Here is a 24,852-nt window from a genome sequence, read left to right as displayed (position 1 = left end):
GGTGACCCTTGCCCGCCTGCCTGCCCCCCCCCCCAGGCTAGAACCAAGAAGGCTGTGTCCCCCTTCCTCTGGGTGTCCTTCCTGTCTCCCGCTATCAGGTAATGCCAACCTCAACCCCCCAGACTAATCACCCCAATCAGACTTTGCTTGCCTGATCTCAGGCCAGGTCAGACATCTGAGGGGAGCGCCAATACTTGTTTCCTCTCCCCACCAGGGCTTCCCCTTTCTTGGTGATTGATTTCTAGAGCTCTGACTCTCAGTCGTCTTGGGGTGAGAAATTGCTGAGAACAGTTTCTTTCCCATGCATGCATCTGGGCTTGCCACTTAATCTGCTTCTTCCCCCTTCTCCCTAGTGTAGGGACACTTGGGTCCAACTTTCCCAGGGAACATGGGAATGGGGGTTGGAGATGAAGTTCAGTGCCAGATGTTAGGTAGGTGGGGTGGCAGCATATGCAGGAAAAGGCTAAAATGGTACTAATTGGGTTAGGAGTGGGGTGAATTATTTAAGAAAAAAAAACAGGCCCAAATTTTCCTTAGCCATGTGGCTTTCCCAGGGGCAGAGGGTGGCCCCTCCCTGCTCCGGGGCCCAGCAGAGACTGACCTTTGACCCCCACCCAGAGATCAGTGAACCATTAACTCCTCTCTGATGTGAGCCTTCCCACACTGGCCCCACCCCTGACCCTGCCCCAAGGCAGGTGGGCTGGGAGGCGGGGGCTTGTCCATCTCAGCCTTCTATATGACGTGGCCTCCATTCCACCTGGGCACTGGGAGGCTGAGCCTGGATTCCCCCTCTCTGACTCAGGAACCTTAACATCCGCAGCAAGGCCTGACGGGGGACCTGAGGTGACTGCTCTCACGATTTTTGCCAGTGGGGTGAGGCCCTGGGGATTGACGGGAGTAGAGAGGTGGGACGGGACAAGGTTGAGGGGCAGGGTTTGGGAGACAGGGGATGGATGGTCAGCTCCAGGTCAGGGAGGTGTTCTAGGAACTGGCAAAGGAGAGGCTGCTCCAGAAGGAGACAATGGGGAGGGAGGAGGCAGCTAGAGTGGGGCTGCTGTTGGACTCAGGTGGGGGCAGGTACAGGAGTGGCAGTTCTCCCCTGGCCTCAGCCCTAGAGCAGAACAGTAGCTTCAACCCAGTACACCTTGTTCTTCCAGGGCACAGTCCTCACGATGTTCCAGGGGTAATAGGAGTTGGAACCAGAGCCTCAAAGCCATTCCCTGCAACCATGGGGCCCTCATTGAGTCGTCTACTGGCTGGTCTCTGTGTATGGGTGGTCTTGCGCTGGGTAGGGGGCTCAGTCCCCAACCTGGGCCCTGCAGAGCAGGAGCAGAACCATTACCTGGCCCAGCTGTTTGGCCTGTATGGAGAGAATGGGACGCTGACTGCAGGGGGCCTTGCCAGGCTTCTCCACAGCCTGGGGCTAGGCCGAGTTCAGGGGCTTCGCCTGGGACACCATGGGCCTCAGACTGGGCAGGCCATACCCCCAGCCGCAGACAATTCCACACACAGGTACTAACCCCTTGTCCCATCCCACAGTGCCACATCCTCCAGCTTGTCTCAGAGCTTAAATCAGTCTCCTGTTGCCTAGTTCTGGCTTCCTAAAACGAGACCCTTGGAGTTACAAATTCTTTAGAACACAACTCCCTGGTGTCTCTGCAAGGCCCCTCTTGCATCTGTCGTCTTCAAATTCTCTCCTCTTCCAAATCCCTAGGCCCTTAAATTTCTTGCTGTTAGTCTCAATGCTAAATGTCTCCAGGCTGACTTGGCTTCCACTTTTGTCTGTCCTTTTGTTTTCTGTCACCCTCATGACCCCCATTCCTAGACTCTCCTATGAATCAACAATTCTCAGATCTTCCTAGGATGTACATTCCACGACTTCTGGGTCTCAGGAACTCCAGCCAGTCGCTGGTCCTCCCTTTTCCCCTAAGCTGCCTGGGAACATCTCAAGGTGGGTTTCTGAGATAACAGGAGTGAGTCTGACTTGCTATCCCATCCGTTCCAGGCCACAGGACCCTGAGCTGAGTGTGGATGTCTGGGCAGGGATGCCTCTGGGTCCCTCAGGGTGGGGTGATCTGGAGGAGTCAAAGGCCCCCCACCTACCCCATGGGCCAGCCGCCTCGGGCCTGGACCTCTTTCACAGGCTTCTGCTGCTGGACCACTCGTTGGCTGACCATCTGAATGAGGATGTGAGTCTCATGGTCTCTAGAGAGGGGGAAGGAGCCATGGGATTAGATGGCCTGAAATGTTTGACTCAGTAATTTAATAGTCACTTCAAAAAAATCCCAATGTGGTCTTAAGGTATGTTATTCCGATAGTGAAATATGTTCCCTCTGGGCTCAGAGCAAGTGAGCCAAGCAAGACCCAGTTTAGGACCACACTTGGCAAAGCAGAGAATCCAGAGAACTAGCCCAAGTAGGATCTGGGGATGGTTATCAGGGGATGAGACCTGCAGGCAGAGGATAGCTGGCTTCGTCTAGAAAGACAATGAACTTGTTCCACATACACCAGAGGGTAGACAAAGCTGCCTAACCCTGAAGCAGGCCCAATGAGTGCCCTATCTTGCAGGAAGCATTCAAGCCAAGGTTGGATGAACATGTGTTGGAGCTATTGAAAGGAAGGTTGGATGAGTTTCCAGGTTCTTTTCACTTCTAAGATTCTGGCATGCAGAACTTCCAGTTGTCCAACCAGCTCCATCACCAAATCCACAAAATGATCAGGGCTTGAGAGGGAGGGAAGTGATGGCAATGTTCACCAGCACTCAGTTTGCTCTGAATTGAATATATATATTGGACTGAATATTCACTATTAATTAACAAACATTGATTATAAGTACCCTTGCCCCCAAGTCCCTGCTGCACCTGCCAGTGTGAGCAAAGGGGACCCTCAGGGAGACCCAAGAGTCCATGCAATGGAGGGACAGATGTTAATGATCTCAGTCATAGTTGTGAGTGATTCCCCAATGTATGACCCTCAACTCAACTCCCCTAGTGTCTGAATGGCTCTCAGCTGCTGGTCAACTTTGGCCTGAGCCCTGCTGCTCCTCTGACCCCTCGTCAGTTTGCTCTGCTGTGCCCAGCCCTGCTTTATCAGATCGACAGCCGTGTCTGCATCCAAGCTCCAACCCCTGCACCCCCAGTGAATCTCCTATCTGGTCAGTGAGTAGGAGCTGGGGGGGCACCCTGAATCCTGGTAGGAGAGGGACCATGCCAAGGAAAAGGGTTCACTGGGGTCCTGCCTGTCCTTGCGGCACATCTCTGCCCCACCTTCCCTCTGGGCCTGCTCTCCAGCCCTGGCCTAACTTCAGCCTGATTCTCCCCAGCCTTGCTTCACAGCACCCTGGCAATCCTGTTGCTCAGCCTCCCTGCTCCCCTCTCCCTGCTGTTGCTGCGGCTCCTGGGACCTCGTCTATTGCGACCCCTGCTGGGCTTCCTGGGTGCCCTGGCAGTGGGCACTCTTTGTGGGGATGCACTGCTACACCTGCTGCCTCACGTACGTGAAGCCCCTTCCTTGTACCCGTCCCCAGTGGCAGATGGCCTCCATAGATCCAAGGTGTCCCCAGCCACAGGGCATTGCCTCCCCCCTTTCTGTCAGCTCCCATATGCCAATTCCCCCACCCCTGGTTTCAGCCCACAGCTGCATTCTAGTAGAGTGTATGAGTGAAGGCTTGACACCTCCCACAAGGGAGGGGGATATTGTTGAGTGTAAGAGCCCCTGGGTTCTGCCCTGACCTCCTCTCTGTTAGGTACAAGAAGGGCAGCACGCAGGACCTAGTGGGCAACCAGAAGAGGACCTGAGTCCAGGGCTATTGGTGCTTGGAGGCCTCTTCCTGCTCTTCGTGCTGGAGAACATGCTAGGGCTTTTGCGGCACCGAGGGCTCAGGCCAGTGAGTGACACCCTTTTCTCTTCCTTCTGCCAAGACCAGGCCAAACAAGCCAGGCAGTGAGGGGTAGCGTGTGCTCCTGGCTCTCTGATGTTTGCCAGACTGTGCAGGACCTATCAGCTAACAGGGAATGGGGAGGGGATCCTCAAGCCCAGATGCAGGACTTATGGCCACATGGCCTCCTCTTCGGAGTTCAAGTCAACAAGAAACAGAGGAAGGTGCCAACCTGGGAAAAGCATAGAGGCCAAAGAACATCCCAGGTGCCAGAGGTGAAAGCAGGTGTTCATTTTCCCAGCTTGTGGCCTGGCTTCCCCTCAGCCCCTGGCTCTGGTGCCTCCTCCACCAGGAGGGATACCCTCCTATTTCAGAGATGCTGCAGGCGAAAAAGAAGGGATCTCGCAACACCAAACCTGGACCTGGAGGATGGCAGTGGGATGGCCCTTCAGCCCCTACAGGCAGCTCCAGGTGACTAGGAGAAAAATGAAGACTAGGTTCCCAGCTTGTAGTCCATTTGCAGTCACCAACAGTGTTCTTGTCCTTCTTCCTGTAGAGCCAGGGGCTCAGGGCCAGAAGGAAGACAGCCAGCCCCCACCAGCCGCAGCCCCTTCTGGGCACCAAGGCCACAGTCATGGGCACCAAGGTGGCACCAACATCACGTGGATGGTCCTCCTGGGAGACGGTCTACACAACCTTACTGATGGGCTGGCCATAGGTGTGTGGGGAGGGAATGGAGGGAGGCAGGTCCAGGGGTGGGCTAGGGTACCTCGCAGAGGGCTGTCAGGAGGGTGGGGAGAGGATGGGAGAACTACAGAGGAAATGCAGGAGCGTGCTCCTGAGGAGACTTCCTTCTGGACTAACAACCTCTGCTCCTGCGGAACCCAGGTGCTGCCTTCTCTGACGGCTTCTCTAGTGGCCTCAGCACCACCCTAGCAGTCTTCTGCCATGAGTTGCCCCACGAACTGGGTAGGAATGGCAGAAGTGGGGTGGGGTGGGCTCCAGCAAGGAGATCCCTCCAAGGGGTAGAACCTGGAGGCTGGTGGGTGACATGGGTGAGGGGCAGCTCTGGCTTATTCCCTTTCCTGTCCTCTCCCCAACAGGTGACTTTGCAGTGCTACTCCAGGCAGGGCTGCCTTTTCGGCGGCTGCTGCTGCTGAGCCTCGTGTCTGGAGCCCTGGGACTGGGGGGTGCCGCCCTGGGGGTGGGGCTCAGCTTGGGCCCTGCCCCCCTCACTCCCTGGGTATTTGGGATCACTGCCGGGGTCTTCCTCTATGTGGCCCTTGTGGACATGGTGAGAGGTGTGGGGTAGAGCAGAGAAACCAAGGGAAGTGGGGAGGTGGGTGTGGAGGAGAGGGAGGTATCAGTCCTTCCACCTCCACCACCAGCTCCTGCAAGGTGTTGGACCACAGGCCCACAAGAGTCTGAGAATTGAGGGACTGAAAGTGTCTGGGTGGGGGCTGCTGAGACTTTCTGACACCCTCCCTCTCATGTTTAGAGGTCAGAAATAAGGCCAGAATCCTGACATCCCTCTTTTCTTTCAGCTACCAGCCCTGCTTCGTCCTCCTGAGCCCTTACCTATGCTTGATGTGCTACTGCAGGGGCTGGGGCTGCTGCTGGGGGGCAGCCTCATGCTTACCATAGCCCTGCTGGAGGAGCAGCTATTGCCCCTGGTCTCTGATGGCTGATGGGGCCAGTGGAGAGGGGTCCAGGTTGCCCTTTCCTTCCCCCCAACCACAGGAAAGGAGGCGGGACACAGGGCCAGTAGGAGCAATAGGATTTTAATAAACAGAACCCATCCCAAAGCCATGACTACGACAGTTGTACTTGCACCAAAACAGCATAGAAAACCAGGGTGTGGTGGGAGGACTCAAAGCAGGTTGGAGAGGACATAAGTAGGGGCCTGGAGGGTGCAGGGTGCATCAGTCTGCAGGGAGAGCGTTGTGCTTTAGGTCAGGGACGAGGGGGAAGGGCGGGGCAAATGCACTGAGGTCCCCACTTTTTCCTGCTGCCCTCAGCACCCTGGGGATGCAGGACTGGGCAGATCTGCCCTTTATTGCTGCCCACCAGCATTAAACACCCCCAACCCCAACACTAGCACCACAGGTGGATCCAGGGCAGGGAGAGGGCAGGAATGGGTAAATTGCTTACAGAAAGATTCAACTAGAATCCAGTGAATTGTGCTCAGTTCTCTTTACTTCCTACAACCGAGTACATGGGTCACAGGGTGGAGGGTGCAACAGGACATGGAACATGCCCCTCCGTGCCCCCAACACACACCTGCACACAGGATGGTGGTGTCTGCAGCATCACAGGTCATGCAGGGCATGGGGAAGGGGAGGTTCACACACACATAGATGCCCACAGCGGGTACCAGACAGAGAACACCCCTGAATATACACAGCTGTACATGGGGAACCCCCAGGTCCCCACCCCAACCCTCTCCCCTGTCTTGCTGTCCCCCAGGCAGGGGAACTGTATTGCTTTGAGAGAGCCACCCTGGGGGCTGCTCTGCCAGGCACCCTCCCCCCCCCACCCCGATTTTGGCACATCTGCAAGACACACGGCAGCAAGAGTAGGCACTCTGCCTCCCAGGCTTCTGCGGCTTGGAGTTGGGGAAGGGCTTAGGAGACTTCACCCTCCATCTTTCCCCTAGCCCTTCCCAAACCCCTGCCAAACCCACTCCAGCCAGAACCCACCCCCACCCCCCAAACACACACATACAAAGCTGAGCTATCCAGGAATACCAGGGGAACAAGGAGATTGTCCGGGATGGGAGCAGAGGCAGTTGGGGAAAAGACTGGAAGCAGAGACCCCCCTGGTGTGGGGTAAGACTGGCACAACAGCTACTTTAGTGCAATTGGAGAGGGTGCCCAGAGTGAGGGGTAGAGATGGGAGGGGAGGTTCTCCCCGACTTCTCTGGGGGCAAAGCCAGGCTTCCAGATTCCCCAGAGAAAGGGCTTAGCAGGAGTGAACGAGGGCCAAGGGCGATCCTCCACCACCCGCCATCCTCTGCCCTCCCAAATGCAGTGACAGCATCCCCCTCACACCTAAGTGGGCAACAGCAGCCTTGGAGTCAGTACCTTCAAGTAATTCAAAGAGCAGACCCTCCCCACCCCAGCTTCCTCCCATCTCTGGGATTTGGTCGCTTCTCTAAGGGGTTGAGTTGGGAGGAGAAAGTCCCCAAGTCAGACCCTTCCCTCTCTACTTCCCTCTTCCCAGACCACTGGGCTTGGTCCTCAAAGATTCCTTACCTCTGCCCTTGCCCGACCTGGGTCAAGGTCACGGAGGGCTGGAGCCACCACATTTAGAGGGGAAGGGGCTGCTTTGTTCCTTATCCCTCCTTCTTAAAAGGTAGGGTTCAAACTAGGCGGGATAGGGGGCCCAAACTGGTTTGCCCCAGGAATAGGGTTTCTGGGCTAGGGTCTGTAAGGCTATTTTCCTTTGTGGTGGGAAGGGGAGGCGAGGGATGAACACTGGGTATGGGGAGAGGGTGAGAAATGGCTGAGAGGGAAGGAGGAAGGGGCCTCCCCGCTGAGGCATAGTCATTGGAGTCATTTAGACGAGGAGACACTCATGTGCCTAACATACAGAGTGTGCCTACTCTTAGCCCCGCCAACCTGGCCCCAACCCCACCTCTCAGGACCCCTTCCAAGACCCCGGAGAAGGTTTTGGGGGTACAGCCGTAGAACCATTCACTCTGGCCCCACCCACCCCACCCCCAGCCTCTTCTCCCCTTTTAGGTCTAGGGAGTAAGAAGGTGCTTGGGTGGGCAGACAGCGGTGGAAACAGTATTGAGTTTTCCTTTGGTTACATATTGAAGGCAAAGGTGAGCTGGACTTACAGTCAAAACGGATAGGGTGAGGAAGGAAGAGGGGCCACGACTGGGGTTGGAGAGGGAGATAGGCCCTCCTCAGCCCCTCCACCCCAAGGAACACGTCTACATGGGGTGGCAGTCCCTCAGTCTCATCTCTCCCACCCCCCACAGCACCAAACAAAAGGAGAAGCCCCCTCCCCCAGGGGCTGCTCCCCACCCCAACCTGGGCTGTACATTCAGTGGTTTTTAGCAGTCCTATGGCTCAGGGGGCCACGGGGCAGGGGAGGTGGCCCATCAGTCTCAGTCGGACAGTGGCAGTGACCCGGGTCTGTTGGTCCATCCTAGGACCCACAGTTTGTGCCGTTTGTTTTTCTGAAGTATAGTACACAACCCTACCAAAGCCACCGCCCAATCAGAAACATCCCCCCAAAAATCAGAAACTAAAAACTGGCTCTTTTCCTCTCGCCCTCTGATTCACACGTCTGTTTCCCTGTCTCCTATGTAGCCCTCGCTCTGTCCCCTTTGCTGGGACCTGGGCTCCTCCCAGGGTCCTCACTTCAAATAGGCCTTTCCACAAAAGTGCTTATTACTTGAAGCAAGTGCTTTAGAGCTGTGGTGGGGAGGGGGAGGGGAGAGGGCGGGCGAAGGGAAGCAGATGTTCCCTCCTGACCCTACCCCCTTAAGATTGGGGGGCATTCTGCCTGTTTTACTTCTCCACACCCGTTTAAGTCAAAGAGGTTTAAAAAAAATCTTAATATTAAAATAAATATGCAGTGGCCATGAGAATGGTCAAAATGCTTCAGAAAAACACTAGGGGCTGGGGAGCCCAGGGTGAGGTGTGGGGTTTCCTTTGGCATAAGGAGAGGAGGCTGCTTGTCCCCAAGCCTCCTCACAGCCACATGAGGAAGGACAGAGGACTCCCCACCACCTTCCCCAGCACTGCTGACAGTGTGCTGAGGGGCAGCAGGGAACAGACAGCCACCAGAAATCTCATCTAGCAAGACAATGGGGCTCCTGACAAATACTCAGACTCTTCCTGTCATCGCCAAACATTGATAAAGGAGAACACGACTGATACCCCGAGTCTCTCCTCCAGAGGAACCATCTCCCTGCTCCCTTTGCCCCCCACCACCTAATTCCCAGCACCAAGATGAGAAGGGAGGGTGGAATGGGAAGATTTTAGGAGAGAGAACTAAAGTTAGGGGCAAGCTTTGCAGAACCAGCAGGGTGGGGGGTGGGGGCTGCAGCCCTTAAGAGAGGTCACATTGATTGTCGTATAGGGGAGGACAGGGTGTGAAGGGAGGTGGGCAAGAGGGGCGTTGCAAGGCCCTTTGGCTTTGAAAACAAAAATAAGAACTAAAAGCTGCACAAACCTTCTCACCAATAATGGTCATTTGGAAGCCTTGAAATGGTTTAGGAACTGTGGGTTGGGAGAAGCGAGACACAGAGAGATAGGGGATAGAAAGGGACCATGAAAACAATAAGGACTTGGACAAACACCCCAGGCTTCAGGGAACCAGCATGAGGTATGATTAAGGGTCTCTGTCAGGGAGGGAGGGATTCCTGGGATGCCCCTCTCCCCTCAGCCCACCCTTGGCAAGGGTGGCAAGACATTCAGGGACACAACTGAAAAATGGGTAAGACTGTGAATAAAGCAAACTTGGGTGGGGGAAGGAGGCCAAGGGATCCCCCAGGGGGAGACCTTGTACTGTGTAAACGAAGCCTGTCCAGTTCTCAGGGGACAATACTGATGGCAGCCAAACTGGGCAAGGAGCACTGTGGGGGAAGGGGGCATGACCTCTATTCAAGTTCTGTGTCTTGGCCCCTGGCTGAGGTATTGAGTGTGAGGAAGGGAACACTGGGCTACAGGAGTGGGTCCAACTGTCCAGGAGGATTAACCAGGAGATGGATGGACAGAGCATTTAAAGGGACCAGGGCCAAATTCAATGCTACATTTAGAGAAAACTGCCCCCTCCTCACTCCAGCCCAGTTTGGCTTTAGGGTGCAACTTTTAGAAATCTTATCAGTGCAGCCCCTAGCTCAATCCCATCTCTCCCCCTTGCTGGGAAGGCAGGGACCAAGTCTCAGTATCTATTCATCTCTCCTTAGATCAGTTTCCTCCTCACACTGGAGGGGAAGCCTGGGTCCCGAGTAGCCACCGTCCCTGTCTGCCCTGCCCCTCCCACCATCTTTGGCTTCAGATCAGGAGTGACTGGGGGCAGTGGGTACTCTCAGATATAACGGAAGGTGGAGGCAGACGGGGGCACAGAGGAACTATGGGATGGGGGGGCACGGGAGGAAGAACACGGTCACCCCCTCCACGTACATGCAAACACATGCCTGAAACACATAGGACATACTAGGACTGTGGTTTTGAAATGGGCAGGAAATTAATTTGTTTCTTCCTCTAAAGGATAAAATGCTTACTTAAAAATTCATGACAAGCCTCAAAGTTCAGGGAGAGGAGAGCCAGGGAGGGAATGGCCACAGGCTCTGCCCTTCCAAAAGAAGTTAAAAGAAAAGAAGCAAGGTTAAAGTGCGTGGTTAGGGGGCCAGGCCAGGAGTGAGAAGGAAGAGGGATGGGGCAGGCTGTGGGGGCAGAACCAGCCCTTGATTTGCATATGAGGAGCCAGGGGAGAGTGCAGGATTGGGGCCCAGGTACAGTAGTTGCTGCTTCAAGTGTTTTGCATTTGAACTTTAGGGGCAATAGGGTACAGAAGTGGGGGAAAAGCTCCAGGCCCCAGTGCTAAATACCCTCCCCCGTCATCCTCTAGCTGCCCCTGAAGGGGGAGGGGGATACCCCCAGAGTGCTCACACAGTACCAGAAATTAAGGCTTCTCACTGCTGCGGGGATGGAGGGGCCGGCCGAGCAGGGAGGCAGTGATGGGTATGGGAGAAAAGGATGGGGTCTGCCTGGCAGTAGGGGTAGGGGGAAAAGGGGACACAGAGAGGAGAGTCAGAGGGAAGAGTGGGAGGAGCTGGCAGCAGAAAGAGGGAACTGAGAGATGGAGTCAAGAGAGGGGGAGCCAGGCATTTAGCAATCATTTTGGGACACTTGGCAGATGGGGTTGCCCTGGGGGTACCAAGGGCCTGGGGTGCTCCCTGTCGGTCCCAGACCCCTGCCAGGCCAGGATGGTGTGGCAAAGGGGTGAGCAACTGCTCCCCAGTGCTTCTTTTTCCCCCTCCGCCCCCTCCACCCAGTCGTGTTCTCCTTTAAAGTGCCCTAAATGTTTAGACTTTTTCTAAATAAATAGAATAAGATATCAAGCCACCGGCAGGGGGAGGGACACTGGAGGGGGCCTACTCAGAGTAGCAGCCATCTAACCCAATGGCGCCGTGCCGCTCCTGGCTGTAGGGGCAGGAGGCCCCGTGGGGCAGGGCACCGCAGCCACCCACCGTCTTGGCAGCTGCAATGCCGCAGTTCTTGAGCAGGCTGAAGCTGAAAGGACTGACGGCGTCCTTGGGTGGGAAAGGCTTCATGGTGGAAAGGATCAAGGCCAGGCAGTCTGCCACGTCCTTGTTGGGGGCACAGGCCAGTGCTGGGGTGTGACCTGCAGGGATAAGGGAGAGAACTGAGGCACTGGGTCCTGTATCCTGGGTCCCCATCCACCCTCCCCCGGGCCCTAAAGTCTCTTATCTGTAGACAGGAGCCAAGGCGGGCAAGCACCCAGCACGGTCAGAATACAAGGGTAAGGAGGGCCCAGGAAGACTGACGGGCAGATTCTCAAAGTGCGGGGTAAAGGGCAGAGCATGGAGACAAAAGCCTGGGGTATGTGGGAGGTCTCCCTGACTTTGTTGGCTCTACCTAGTTCTGTAAGACTCGCTCTGAGAGTCCAGAGTATTGGTGTTGGGGGGCTGCTCTGAGGAGCTCCCTTGGGAAGAAAATCTCTTTTATTGCAAGGTTAAGAAGAATGTCCTTGATCCCAAACCTCGGAGAGGCAGGGGGGCTCTGGACTCCACCCACCTTCCTCATCTACAGCCAGCACTGTGGCCCCACGACTCAGCAGGGCCTGCACCACAGAAGCTAGACCATTCCGGGCAGCAATGTGAAGTGGCCTTGGAAGAAAGGAAAAAGAAGGAACAAGAAGTCAGTGGGATGCCAAACTGCCCTTCCACCCCTAGACAGGGTGGCAAGTGCACTGAACAAATATTGTGAGCTCCAGAGAGCCCCTGGAATGGGGGCACCACTCTTTCTTCACCCACCTGCCTCCCCCAGCCAGAAGCCCCCTTCCCCGGGCACTCACATCTGCAGTGCACTGTTGGTAGCATTGATAAGGCCAAGGTCTTGGGTTTCTGCCAAGATCATGAGGGCACATTTCTCATGGCCCTGAGGGAGAGGAACAGAAAGTGGAGACTTGTTATGGAGAAGTATGACAGGCCACAGGGTACAAGTTAGGGAGGGTAGCAGGTAGGCAAAGAGGTGCCCCCACCAGTCAGATAGGCTAGACAATCCTGACTTCCAGTGCTCTCTGCAACTAAGGCCTACCCGCCCCCATTCACCCATGTCCCTTATGCAGCATGCCCAAACTCTCCAGGCAGTACCTTGCTACAAGCTAAATGGAGGGCCGTGTTCTTGTTCTCATCCAACACAGTAAGGTCTGCCTTCCCTCGATACAGCAGAAATTCTACAAGAGAAATATAATAGAGGAGGCCAGGCACGGTGGCTCACGACTGTAATCCTATCACTCTGGGAGGCCGAGGCGGGAGGATCGTTTGAGCTCAGGAGTTCGAAACCAGCCTAAGCAAGAGCAAGACCCCGTCTCTACTAAAAAAAAAAAAAAAAAAAAAAAACAAAGAAATTAGCTGGACAACTAAAAATATACAGAAAAAATTAGCTGGGCATGGTGGCTACTCAGGAGGCTGAGGCAGAAGGATTGCTTGAGCCCAGGAGTTTGAGGTTGCTGTGAGCTAGGCTGACACCACTCTAGCCAGGGTGACAGAGTGGGACTCTGCCTCAAAAAAAAAAAAAAAGAAGAAAAGAAATATAATAGAGGAACTGATGCCTAACTCCAGAGCGGCAGCCACCCCAGATCTCCACCCTCCAATCTGCATATACTTTGCATCCCATCCACAGAGGGTGAGACACCCAAAGACATCCCCCCTGCTTCCTGAACCCCATCCCTAGCAAGCCCCCACAGACCGGGCTACCCGTCCAGCAAACACCCAAGTGGAGCTCCTCCCTTCCACCTGCGGCCCTTACACACCCACAGCAGCAGTCTGCCCGTTCTCAGCTGCCGTCATGAGCGCAGTGTGGCCAGTGTGGTCAGTGGCGTTCACCTCGGCTTGATGCTGCAACAGCATCCGGAGTCCAGAGACATTGTCCGCGAAGGCAGCGGCGTGAAGGGGGGTCCTGTGGAGTGGGGGTCAGGGCAGACTGAAATTGGGAAGACTTTTCTGCCTGAGCAGAAAGAGGAGGCCAGAGGCAACTCAGGCTTCTCCCAAGCCTTCCATCACTCACCGTCCTTTGGCATCACGGCTGTTCACAATCTTGGCACCCAGAGCTCCCAGCAGCATCTCTGTAGTGCTGTCCTGGTTATTAATTCTGGGAGAAGAGGGAGGAGGGGTCATCAGGAGGGATAAGGGAAATGGACCTGTCCTAACCCCAGGTCACAGCCCCAAGAAAGGGGCTGACACACTGGAAAGGACTTACACTGCACAGTGCAAAGGAGTGAAGGGGTTTCCTTCCAGGTATGAAAACGGGCTGTGTTCAAGTAACAACTCCAGACAATCTTCATGTCCTGGGCATAGGAAAAAAGAGCGGTGATGGAGAGAAATGAAAGTTTTCCTACATCTGCCCTGTCCATTTTTTTTTTTTTTTTTTTGAGACACAGTCTCACTCTGTTGCCCAGGCTAGAGTGCCGTAGCATCGTCCTAGCTCAAAGTAATGTCAAATACCTGGGCTCCAGTGATCCTCCTGCCTCAGCCTCCTAGAATGCTAAGATTACAGGCATAAGCCACCGTGTCCGGCCTCTTTTTTTTAAGAGACAGAGTTTCACTATGTTACCCAGGTTAGCCTCAAACTCAAGCAATCCTCCATCTTGGCCTCCCAAAGTGCTGGGATTACAGGCGTAAGCCACTGCACCTGGGCCCTGTCCTTTCTTTTGACACTCTATTCCACTTCCAGATCAACCCAGGTTCCTCCCATAACCTACTTGTCCCCTCCTATACACCCTACACACATTCCTATGCCTGCAAAGGCCCCAGATCAGTACCAGTGTAGGAGGCCCAGTGCATGGGCGAGTATCCGCTGTAATCCACCCCGGCATCCAGGGGGTCTGTGGAAAGGGCAGCCTGCAGCAGAGTCCGCAGTACTGCAGTGTGGCCACAGGCTGAGGCCAGGTGAATGGGTGTGCGGCCCTTAAAGTCTCGGCACAGCACAAACGCATCATGGTCCAGCAGGGCAGCCAGGCAGTCCTCACAGCCAGTCACCGCCTATGGGTGACATGGGAGTGTGAGTGGGGTCAGAAGCAACTCCCTTTCCATTGGCCAGTTGTGGGGGGCTGGCCCAGGGGTAAGAAATACTTCCAGGGCTCCAATCCTTGTCTTTAGAACAATGAGTCTAAGTGTTGGGGATCAGCACCTCCTTCCTTGACTCTCTCTATGCTACTCAGCGTGGTGAGTGTTAACACTGGAGTTCTGGAGTAAAAGACCAAATGGAGAGTATAAAAGAGACTAAGGGATTGGGATCAAAATTTCCTGTAGGAAGAGGAAGAGGCTTTAGGACAGGTGATTAAGGAGAAGGATCTGGGCGGTAGGATCATTATCCGATGGGACAGGGCCAACAGGGCATCTTGGGCAGAGTCTGGGTGAGGAGCATGTGATTGTATGTGATTATAAAGCAGGGTCATCTGGGAAATCAGGCCAGGATGTCAGGGACACATCCTGGGACAAACCCAGTAAGGCCCAATAAGACCCTGGGCACAAAATCCTGGCCCATCTCCTAGACACTCTGATGCCCTACTGCTAGGAACCTGTGCTCCCACACCAACGCCTATCTGTGAGCAATCCCACCCAGGAGCTCACTCACCCCACGGTGGAGGGCAGTGCGGCCCCGGAGGTCAGCAGCATCAGCTGTGGATCCTTTCTCTAGCAGCAGATGTACACAGTCCACGTGGCCATTCATGATAGCCAGCATCAGTGGGGTTCTACAGAGGGGGCAGGAGAAAGGGTGAGGGTCCAGCAAGGATTAGAAAACCTATACCCAACCCCTCGCCCACACTCACTGTCCATAGGCATCCATGACATCTGTGATGTCAGCTCGTTCTCCACTGTCGATCAGCAAGTGCAGGGAATCAGTGTGGCCAGAGGCAGCTAGAGAAAAAGGGAGACTGCGTCAGGGCAGGGTCAGGAAGGCAGGCCAAGCCTAAGGCAATCAGGGGCTCAGATTATGGGAAGACCTGGGCTAGGGTGAAATCTTTGAGCACAGGAAGCTATGAATCAGGGCTTGAAGTTTCCATTCTCCTCACCCTACCCTATTTTCCACCCCCAACCCCATCCAGGAGGGATTTAGTATGGCAAGGGTAGGACAGCAAGCCTGCAGGGGGGACTGACCAGCAGCGTGCAGGGGCGTCCACTTGCGCTTGCGCTCTTTGATGAGGGCAGAGGCGCCATGGGCCGTAAGCACCTCCACACACTCAGTAGAGCCTCGCTCAGTGGCCAGGAAGAGCGCGGTCCGGCCCTTGTGGTCCCTTACATCCAGGTTCACCAGCGTCTCAGCCAGTGTCTTCAGGGCTTCACAGTGACCGTTGTAGGCCTGGTAGGGGGCAGGCAAACAACAGACACAGTCTGGGACATTCCCCTGTCCCTATCCTGCCCCATCTCTGCTCTCAGGGTATACGGGGAGGCTTCAGGCATTAGTCCTTTACCAGCCTTGGGCCCCACAGGTCTCTTACCCTGCACTGTGCTCATCCCCTGTCCAGACAACTCCCTGCTTGCCACATTCCCACAAGAAGGCAGAAACAAGGATGCATTCACAAGTGCCAGCCCCTTTGTGTGGGCCTGGGGCAAGTCAGGACAAGGCAGGCAAGAGGAAAAGACTTGGGACTCACAGCTAAGTGCAAAGGGCTGACTGGAATGGTGCTCTCCACATCCTCCAGGCAGTTAAAGGACATTTCTAAGAGCTGCAATGGACAGGAAAGTAGGTGATGAGAATTTGGAACTCCCACATTATTATCTCAGTCCCCCACTCACAGTAAGCCCCTGGATCTAAAGCCCACATTTGATTCAACCACCCCTTGGTTTCAGAATCCACAAACCCAAAGGTGGGCTCTGTGCCCTGCTCCTGCCTCCCCTCCCCAAGGCCGGTCGTGGACACATACCAGTTCGAGGTTCTGTCTGTTGCCATAGGCGGCTGCATAGTGCACAGCTGTGTAGCCCTGCCTGTCCCGCAGGGAGGGGTCTGCACCGTTATCCAGTAAGAACTCCAGACAGCTGGGGAGCCGGGGGTACACTGTGAGGCAGGGACAGGCCCAGCCCAGGAAGGCACAGTTCTCCGAGGGCCAGAGAGGGGCAAGGGAGCCCCTTCAGGCCTACCTGGCCACCACCCACCCTCTGGTCTAGGTAGGCTCTCCTGCCCATTCTTCAGCCCCAGCTTTAGTCCTACTACCTTCTTAAGGTCTGCCCTACTATGAAGGTATAAGAAGGCTGCCAAGGAAGTCCAGAGGAGGCAGCACCTTCCCCTGGGAAGACTGGGGAAGGGCTCACAGAGGAGAGGAGCTGGGGCTGAGTGTGAGATGAGTAGGACTTCTTCGGATGGGCTGGGAGGAGGCATTCTAGGCAGGGGTTTTAGCATGGCTTCAATGCCCTCCTCTGCTCTTTGAATGCTCTCCTAGAAAACCTAGAGCGCAATACTGCTATCAGCCTCCTGCTGATCCACATGCTTTCCCCCACCTCCAGGCATGCTAACCCCTGCCTAGGATGCCTTCTCCTCCCAGCCCATCCGAAGAAGTCCTACTCATCTCACACTCAGCCCCAGCTCCTCTCCTCTGTGAGCCCTTCCCCAGTCTTCCCAGGGGAAGGTGCTGCCTCCTCTGGACTTCCTTGGCAGCCTTCTTATACCTTCGTAGTAGTAATAATAAAGTATCTAGCACTATGTGTCAAGCAGTTCTAAGTACTTCATGTGTATTAAATAACTTAATCCTCCTAATGATCCTATGAGGTAGATATTATTTTTACCCTTACCATGGTTAAGGATATTGAGGCACTGAGGTTAAGTAACTTGTCAAGGGTCACACAGCTGAGCCTCTTAGATTTTAGTGTTCTTTTTAAAAAATAAGCTTTTTTTTTTTTTTTTTTTTTGAAACAGGGTCTCACTCTATTGTCCAGGCTAGAGGGCAGTTGTATCATCATAGCTTACTGCAATCCCAAACTCCTAGGCTCAAGCGAGCCTCGGGCCTCAGCCTCCTGAGGGGATAGGACTATAGGCATGCACCACCACGCCTAGCTAATCTTTTTATTTTTGTAGAAATGGGGTCTCACTATTGCCTAGGATGGTCTCAAATCCTCCTGTCTCTGCCTCCCAAAGTGCTACTATAACAGGCATGAGCTACCATACCCGCCAAAAAATAAACCTTTAAAAAAAGCTTTTTTTTTCTGAGACAGTAGGATCGCTTAAAACCCAGGAGTTTGAGGTTGCTGTGAGCTAGGCTGACGCCACGGCACTCACTCTAGCCCGGGCAACAAAAGCGAGACTCTGTCTCAAAAAAAAAAAAATAAATAAAAATAAAAAAGCCTTTTTTATTTTTAGAGATGGGGGTCTCATTGTGTTGCCCAGGCTGGAGTGCAATAACTATTCACAGGTGGGATCATCATGCATTACAGCCTTGAACTCCTGAGCTCAAATGATTCTCTGACCCCAGCCTTCTGAGTAGCTGGGACTACGCCACTGTGCCTGGCAAAAAATGAACTTTTTATTTGAGATCAGTCTTATAGAAAAATTGTGAAGATGGTACAGGGTTCCCATATATGCCACACCTGGTTTCCCCTATTATTAATATATTACATTATAAGTGTTCTTTTATTTATCGTCCCCAATAGATTATTAGTTTTCAAAAGGCAGAAATTTGGGGTAATTTATCTTTTATCCTTAGTATCTAGCACAATACTTGGAACACAGTAAGTAAATATTCAATTAATTCTTGGGAAATAAATAAATGATTTTGTGTATTTAGCTTTTCCGATCTTCTCAAGAAAACCATCCATCCCTTTAGAGAAGGAACTATGTCTCACATTTTCATCTTTGCCCACTCTGGCTCAAACCCAGAGCGCTCAAAACACACTGCTAGGAGCTGGGTGCAGTGGCTTACACCTGTAATCCCAGCAACTTGGGACACTAAGGTGGGGGAATGCTAAGAAAAAAATCAAACCAAACACTGCTGACTGACCAACATGAAAGCAGCAGAAATGTGGTGGTGGAGATTCAGAGGTGCTGGGAGAATGACAGGACCAGAGTTAGCACTTTGGGAAAGCACGTCCCGAGGGATTTCTGTTACTCACAAGAAAGCCTCCTTCCTGCGGGACTCCTTCAGTGGCTCGTCCTCTTCGGCGTCGTGGCTGGAAGGTGTGTGGGGTTCCGCTCTAGAGAAGAGAGAGAAAAGGTCAGGGGGAGGTTCAGGGAGGTGAATGGGGTTGAGAAGGGCCAAAGTGGGAGTCTCACCTCCTGTAAGTGTCGGAGGCGGCAGCATAGTGCAGGGGAGAGCAACCTTTACAGTCAGCCTCGTTGACGCCTGCCCCAGCAGTCACCAGTGTTACTGCACACTGGTAGCTACCGTTGGCGGCTGCATAGTGCAGTGGGGTCCTGGGGAAGGAGTGAAGGAGGGTGGGTAAGAGAATCAGGGACAGATCCAAATGCAACCAGATGAGCACCCAAATGCTGCTTTGTAACATTCTTTTCACTTAGTCTCCAACTCTCCACTCCTTCCTCCCTTTACCATTTTTCTCTCTAATCAGACATTCCCTACGTATACCCCTACATATTAACATACCTTCCAAATTTGTCTCTCCTCCTCAAGTCAGCTCCACTGCTTAACAGCAAATTAAGACATTCAACATTCCTAAAAGGAAGATGACAGTTAAGGGAGTTAGAGCCTCAGGGAGAAGCCATAGGCTCAGGGAGGGGCTGAAGAAGGATGGAACTAAACAGCCCTTTCTGCTGTGACTGCTCTCATTGTGAGAGGGGGAATAGATCTGGGCAGCCAAGAATGAGGGGCTCAGATCCCTGCCCACTCTCTTCTCAAGAGCTGCGAGAGAGGAAAGAGAACTCACCCTCCAGAAGCAGCAGCATGAAGACAGGTGCGGCCAAGGTTGTCAGGTGTATTGATGTCAAACCCAGCTGAAAGCACATGCTCATTGCTGAGTGAAGATACAATGCTGTACAGCTGACCTGGAGGGGCGGAACAGCCACAGGTCACGTCAGAGAGCAGTAAGCAGAGAGGGAAAGGCCTCTGCTCTCCTCTACACCTGCCTGAGCCCCAGCCAGTTGGGACATACCTGAGGAAAGCAGCTTACGACAACAGTCAGAGAATCCAAAGAGGACAGCTAAGTGCAGGGGGAACATGTCATGGATGCCGCGCCTGGGGAGAAGTTGAGGGACTCAGTCCTTGGGTCAAGGAGGGACCAGTTATAGACCTCTTTTTTGTGGCCCACCACCATCCTAGGGTTCAGGGTAGGAGGTTCTTCAAGGTTCCCTTTGGAAAGCTTCCTTGTGCCTCCATGTTTGGTGTGAGCAGTCTGTATAGACCTGAAGCAGCCCAGAAGTGGGGTCAGGGGCCCCAACTTACCGGGCGGTATCTGCGCCATTGGTCATGAGGGTGCTAATGAGCAGCTCGTGTCCATAGCGAGCAGCCACGTGCAGTGGCGTGTTCCCAAATTTGTCAGCACAATCAATCTCGCTGCCTGAGGGGGAAGCACACACAAACTCAGGCTTAAGACCACTCTCACTAGTTAGCTACCATTTGAGTACTTATTAAGTGCCAGGTGCCAGGCCCATCATTCTACATGTATTATCTTATTTGTCAGCCTTAGGAGATTGGAGGGCAGAGCAGAGCCATTTCCACAGAGTTCCGAGTGCCTATTCTGACTGGAAGAGGGTGAGGAAGGAAGGTAGGGGTTTTCTAGGGACAAATTCCTTGGGGGAGGAGGATATGAGAACACAAAGTCTCCCCAGTCCATACCATTCTGGATGAGGATCTGGGAGCGTGTGAAACGGCCATGGATCGCAGCCATGTGCAGAGGACTTTTCCCTTCTTTGCTCTGTGGAAACATGGTGGGTTTTTTTCAATGCAAAGCAGAAAATGCCCTGTTCCCTCTTCCAAGGACACACCTCTGAGGAAAGAGAGGTCATATGGGCATCTTCTCAGCCTACACTGTCCTGAGTCCCTGGCACAGTCTAATCACCCCAGGAGACAAGGAGACAATTCCCCAGGAGAGCTATCCAGACATGGTCAGGACCCCTAGAGCCAGGTTCCTCTCCCCACTGGTCTAACCCTCATCCCTTCAGGTACCTGGTAGTTGACATCAGCCCCATTATTGACCAACAGCTCCAAGCAGAGTGCGCCATTGGTGGAGACTGCAGCCACATGCAGTGGAGTGAAGCCCTTGTCATTTGGTTGGTTGACATTGGCTCCTGCATTCACCAGCTCAATAGCCACAGCATCCTGGCCCAGGTAGCAGGCGATGTGCAAAGCTGTGTTTCCAAAAGCGTTGGGCTCATCAATCTGGATTTCCAGGGGTGAGGGTAAGGGAGGTATCAGTTTAAACAAAGTGGAAGCTGGCACATATAGCCTAGAGAGTCCCAGAAATCCAATGACTGGCTCAGTCCCCTCAGGTTCCTGACCCAAAAGACTGAGGGCACTATTACTTAAGGTAAGCGTTATTCAGCCACTCTTCACCACATCTTCTCAACCTCCCAAAACCACACCAACACTCCCAGCACCTTCATACCTCTATAACTGACTCTGACCTCCCACTCCCTCCCCTCAGTCCCCAGCCCCAGTGCTCAGCACCCTGACCTCAGCCCCCATCCGAAGCAGGTACTTCACCACTTCAATCTGGCCACTGGCAGCAGCTGTATGGAGCAGTCCATAGCCCTTGCGGTCCTTACAGCCAAGGTCTGCTCCCCGTGCCACCAGCAGTTTCAGGACCTCCAAATGCCCTGAAAAAAGAAAGGACACTCTCGAGGAGGTAGAAGATGAACTCTACGACCCTGAGCTCCTCTCTCCAAAGGCTGCAACCCATATCCCTTCCCCATGAATCCTAAATGTCAACTTTCTGATTTTCCTGTGTATTCCCTCTCACCTAGAAAAGCTGCCCAGTGCAGAGGCTGCCGCTCCTTTTTGTCACAGACATTCAGGCTGGCTCCTTTGTTGAGGAGCAGGTTCACCGTCTGCATCAGGATATGAAAGACATCTGTTCAGCACCAGGTTCATGCTGACAATCTACCTAAGAGCAGAGGCCTCATCTCCTGATAAGGCTGAGCCAGCCTAATTAATGCCTGTGTTCTTGAGCAGAACAATCTGGAGGACCAAAGGGAATAGCAGAAGCAGGCACTAAAGAGATATCAGATAGACCTGGAACTTTAAGGGAAACTCAAGGGAGTCTCTTCAGGTGATCTGGTGGTTCTTAAACTCTTACGAGGCTTTGAAAATGTGTTGAAAGACATGGACTTTCTCTTCAGAAAAAGGCACATATGTAAAAATTGTCCATGTAACATCAGAGGGTTTGTCAACCTCCTGAAGTCCAAGTCAAGACTTTCAATCTAGTCCAATCATTCATTTGGTGCTTGAGCCAGAGTGTTTATATAACCATCTGGGCTGTTTCTCCCTGAGGCCTGATGGCCCAGAAGCTGGGAAAGGTAAGTAGGAAAGTAAGGAAAGGGAAAGCACTAGGCTGGGCCTGGATTGGAACAGTCCTCACCTCAAGATGCCCACTATGCACTGCATGGTGCAGAGCACTGCGCCCGCTCCTGTCAGCCACGTTGAGGCTGCTCAATAGGGGTGCCAGAGCCTCAGCACACTTGGTGGCCCGGTTGGCAGCAGCCACATGCAGTGGTGTCTGCCACAGCTTGTCTCGGGCATTCACATCTGCTGAATGTGCCAGCAGCAGCCCCAGCACCTTCTGTTAAGGGGCAGGGGGCAAAAGATAGAGGGGGATCAGAGGGCAAAACAACAGGAAATGGAGAAGGGATAGGTTATCATGGCACATGTGGCACCATCCCCCCAACACAGAGTCTCTTCTCACTTTTCCAACATACATAGCCTTCCCATACCTACTTCCCATTTTCTGGATCTTTTTAGAGCTTAAAAATCTTCCTTACTTTGCTGAGGAAAACAGGGACCCCTTCCTCAAGTCACCTGGTATCACTCCCCAACCCAGACCCTGAAAATCTTCACCCACAAACATCCATTCCCAAACAAATCCACACATGTAGATCCATACATCCCAACCCCCCACTACTTCCAGGAAAACTAAATGCCCTTGCTACATTAATGCCCTGAACATGTTCCTTAGCCCTTTCACAGGCACCAAAATCATTTCCATTACCTCAATAAGCAAACATACTGGTTCCTCTCCAAAACCCAGCCTAAAATGCCCCTCCTAACCACAACCCACCTCATTCCCACTGGCCTCAGCCCCTCCCCCTGGTGCCTGGAGCCAGTGATGGCTGAATTGGGGCTGGGGGGGGGCTCCTTTTCCCTCTCTTCAGGGTTATAGGAAACAGGGTAGAGGACCCAACTAATAAAATATGTTTGGCCCCTGTGCTGTCAACTTTCATGCTGCATGAGGGGCAGGGATGCAAGAGATCACCATGCCCATCCCCCACCACAAGGAAAGAAATCTCAGTGCCCAGAGGGGGATCAGACTCAAGGTGGCCCCCCAGGGAGGGATGAGTCACTCAGGCCTGGCAGCAGGGCCCCCGCAGTCTGCCAGCCCAGTGTTAAGCTCTCCCTTACGTCACATCAGCTGGCAGCACTCAGCCCCCTTACCAGCCTGTTTTAGGGGTAGAAGGGAGGGGCCAAGAACTGGTATCCTCCCTACCTAGGGTAGAACAGCTTGTAGGGCAGAGGATTGAGACTCTCCAATCTTTAACCCCCACCTTTAATCAACTCATCCTTTTTGGAAGGGTGACAGAAGGTGGGAGGCCCATACCTCGTTTCGGGAGGCAGCAGCACGATGAAGAGGGGTCAGCCACAGTGTGTCCTTAGCGTTGACATTAGCACCTGTGGGGATATAATTTCCTATTTTGATGGAAGGTGGGGAGGGGGTGAGAAAGAAGCCAGTAACCAGGCCAGGCAATCTGGATGGAGCTGGCACCTCACCTGGGACCAAGCACCAGAGATCAATCCTTGGATATCAAAAAAGAGACTCCTCCCCTCCCTCCTTCCCTCTCTCCCTAGATGCCACACCTTCCAGCTCCCCACTTTCACCTGACATCAGTAGCAACTGGAGGATGGGGACATCGCCTACGTAGGCAGCAGCATGCAATGGGGTTCGCCTCTCTTGGTCCTGGGAAGGCAGAAAAGAGGAGCGGCTGTGGTGGTGGTAGGAAACTATCAAGGACCCCAGCCCAAGTCTTAAAGCTCCAGGCCCTTCTCCACAATCTCTTCCCATGGCAGCATCCTGAGAGTCAAAGATAAGCACCTAGGGAGGGTGGAGTCAGGGCCACAGAGCGGAGAAGCCTTCTCCTTTTTCCAGGAGGGGTGGGGGCGCTGCAGACCCCACCGGTTCAGAAAAAGAACACCGTTTCTGGGCATCCCCAGACCCTCTAGCCTGTGGTGCAAGCCTGACTGACCTACTGTTCTCCAACCCCAAATGCAGAGCTGGCTCCCACCCCAGGGTGGAAAGAGGTGCGGCCTCATCTGAGCAGAGGAGACCCGGAGCCGCCCCACTGCGAGCGGTCCAGAACACCGGATTCAGGGCTCGCCATCCTCCCTGTTCCCAACTCACCAGCACATTGATGTTCTCCTTCTGTGAGAGGAGGGAACGCACTTCCTCCACATCTCGGCTAAAGATGGCCTGGACCAGGGGCGGCTGCAAGCAGAACCCTCATTCAGGGAGCGGGCCGGAGCGGAACCGCGGTGGGGGTGGGGGAGCACCCAGCTTTCAGGGGGGGCGTCGCTGGAGGGGCTCCGCTGTGGGGGTCCCGGCTGCAGCGGGCTCCTGCGGTGCCTCCGCCGGTTGCCAGGTCCCCAAGGACACCGGCTCGGTTGAGGGGAACGCGGTGTGGGGCGGGGCGGGAGCTGCGGTAGCCCCGGGCTCCGGCCCAGCCTAGGCCGCACATCCCCCGGCTCGCGTGGCGGCGGCACCGAGCCCTGGAAGGAGGAAGCAGGGAAGGGCAGGAGGGCTGACCTGGTCCGTGATGCTGAGGATCCCCATGGCCCGGCCCGGGCTCCGTCCGCATCGAGCTCCCGGCGGCGGCGGCAGCAGCTCCACCGGGGACACGGGGCGGCCCAGGCGGCGGCTGCGGCGGCGGCGGCTGCGGGGAGAGCGCGGCCCCGCCTACCAGGGGGCGGGCGAGCGGGAGGCCGCAGCGCTCCCTGGCGGCCGTCCTGGGCCCGGCCGCAGGGCTCTGGCCGCGCAGGCTGTCCCAGGCCGCAGCCCTCCGCCCCACCCCGGCTGCCGGAGCTGCCCGGCACTCCAGACCTCGGACGCGGCACCCGGTTCCCCCGGCCGGCCGCGCTGTGTTCTCCGCTCCAGTCTGGCGGTCCGCGGGGTCCCCCGCAAGACCCTAGCGGAAACCCAGGCCTTGGTCCCGCCGTTCCTCTCAACCTGGGGACCAAACGGCTGGCCAGATCTCACCCAGCCTACCATGCCCCCACCTGAGCTAAGTCCTCCCGTCAGCTATTGCACACGCCAAATTCCCCACAGACTAGGGGAAACTGGCGGGTGGAGATCTAGGAATTATATATGTCCATAGCCCCAGGGAGCGAAGGCTCCTATCTCCACTGGCGGACACGTGAACTCCGTAGAAAGGAACTAGCTAAAGTGCTCAAACTGCAGAGAAACCCCAAGAAGGATTCTCCTGCTGCAGGAAACCCCAACAAACAGGCTAGGATAACTAACTGGCAGCTGGAGAAGGCCTCCAAGGCCAACAGAAGGGGCACTTTTCAACTTCCTAACTACTCCATTGCCAGATTAAAGTGGTAGGGTGACTACACTTTAA

At 54.4% G+C, this 24,852-nt stretch overlaps 2 protein-coding genes across 7 annotated transcripts; one reads left to right on the top strand and one right to left on the bottom strand.

Annotated features, from left to right (window-relative positions):
* Positions 1-11: 11 nt before the first annotated feature.
* Positions 12-5,682, top strand: SLC39A5 (solute carrier family 39 member 5). Of its 5 annotated transcripts, none has more exons than XM_045553653.1 (13): positions 18-98; positions 215-270; positions 803-843; positions 1,158-1,512; positions 2,006-2,189; positions 2,992-3,154; positions 3,323-3,492; positions 3,746-3,886; positions 4,252-4,348; positions 4,434-4,595; positions 4,766-4,846; positions 4,981-5,171; positions 5,422-5,682. In XM_045553653.1, exons 4-13 carry the CDS (start codon positions 1,229-1,231, stop codon positions 5,563-5,565), a joined length of 1,617 nt encoding a protein of 538 aa, XP_045409609.1. In that variant the 5' UTR covers positions 18-98; positions 215-270; positions 803-843; positions 1,158-1,228; the 3' UTR covers positions 5,566-5,682. The 5 variants fall into 5 exon arrangements, with proteins under 5 accessions (XP_045409611.1, XP_045409609.1, XP_045409612.1 ...); XM_045553656.1 differs by having other exon boundaries at positions 28-98; positions 803-873; XM_045553655.1 differs by lacking the exon at positions 215-270 and having other exon boundaries at positions 12-98.
* ANKRD52 (ankyrin repeat domain 52) lies at positions 2,136-24,184 on the bottom strand. Of its 2 annotated transcripts, XM_045553652.1 has the most exons (29): positions 24,039-24,145; positions 23,637-23,720; positions 23,117-23,195; positions 22,839-22,909; positions 21,606-21,806; positions 20,988-21,075; positions 20,702-20,844; positions 20,195-20,407; positions 19,865-19,943; positions 19,472-19,586; positions 19,182-19,264; positions 18,957-19,074; positions 18,677-18,745; positions 18,349-18,489; positions 18,189-18,269; positions 16,013-16,124; positions 15,743-15,814; positions 15,246-15,447; positions 14,918-15,005; positions 14,722-14,839; positions 13,907-14,126; positions 13,345-13,432; positions 13,153-13,236; positions 12,899-13,044; positions 12,237-12,319; positions 11,939-12,021; positions 11,659-11,750; positions 11,091-11,245; positions 2,136-2,205 (listed from the first exon to the last, which is right to left on the bottom strand). In XM_045553652.1, exons 1-29 carry the CDS (start codon positions 24,063-24,065, stop codon positions 2,197-2,199), a joined length of 3,144 nt encoding a protein of 1,047 aa, XP_045409608.1. In that variant the 5' UTR covers positions 24,066-24,145; the 3' UTR covers positions 2,136-2,196. The 2 variants fall into 2 exon arrangements, with proteins under 2 accessions (XP_045409608.1, XP_045409606.1); XM_045553650.1 differs by lacking the exon at positions 2,136-2,205 and having other exon boundaries at positions 5,643-11,245; positions 24,039-24,184.
* Between the last annotated feature and the right edge of the window lie 668 nt (positions 24,185-24,852).

The sequence above is a fragment of the Lemur catta genome, chromosome 6 (genome assembly GCF_020740605.2).
Source record: "Lemur catta isolate mLemCat1 chromosome 6, mLemCat1.pri, whole genome shotgun sequence".
Classification (NCBI taxonomy): Eukaryota; Metazoa; Chordata; class Mammalia; order Primates; family Lemuridae; genus Lemur; species Lemur catta.
This window is presented reverse-complemented; position numbering and strand designations above follow the sequence as displayed.

Excerpts from the sequence above, each read along its gene's own strand:
- SLC39A5 (XM_045553655.1), top strand. The coding sequence starts at position 1,229 with ATGGGGCCCTCATTGAGTCGTCTACTGGCTGGTCTCTGTGTATGGGTG. Across the intron at positions 4,349-4,433 it reads GCCCCTACAGGCAGCTCCAG|AGCCAGGGGCTCAGGGCCAG; the intron begins GTGACTAGGAGA and ends TTCTTCCTGTAG. Across the intron at positions 5,172-5,421 it reads ATGTGGCCCTTGTGGACATG|CTACCAGCCCTGCTTCGTCC; the intron begins GTGAGAGGTGTG and ends CTTTTCTTTCAG.
- ANKRD52 (XM_045553650.1), bottom strand. The coding sequence starts at position 24,065 with ATGGGGATCCTCAGCATCACGGACCAG. Across the intron at positions 12,022-12,236 it reads TCCATTTAGCTTGTAGCAAG|GGCCATGAGAAATGTGCCCT; the intron begins GTACTGCCTGGA and ends CCTCTCCCTCAG. Across the intron at positions 11,751-11,938 it reads ACCAACAGTGCACTGCAGAT|GCCACTTCACATTGCTGCCC; the intron begins GTGAGTGCCCGG and ends CTTTCTTCCAAG.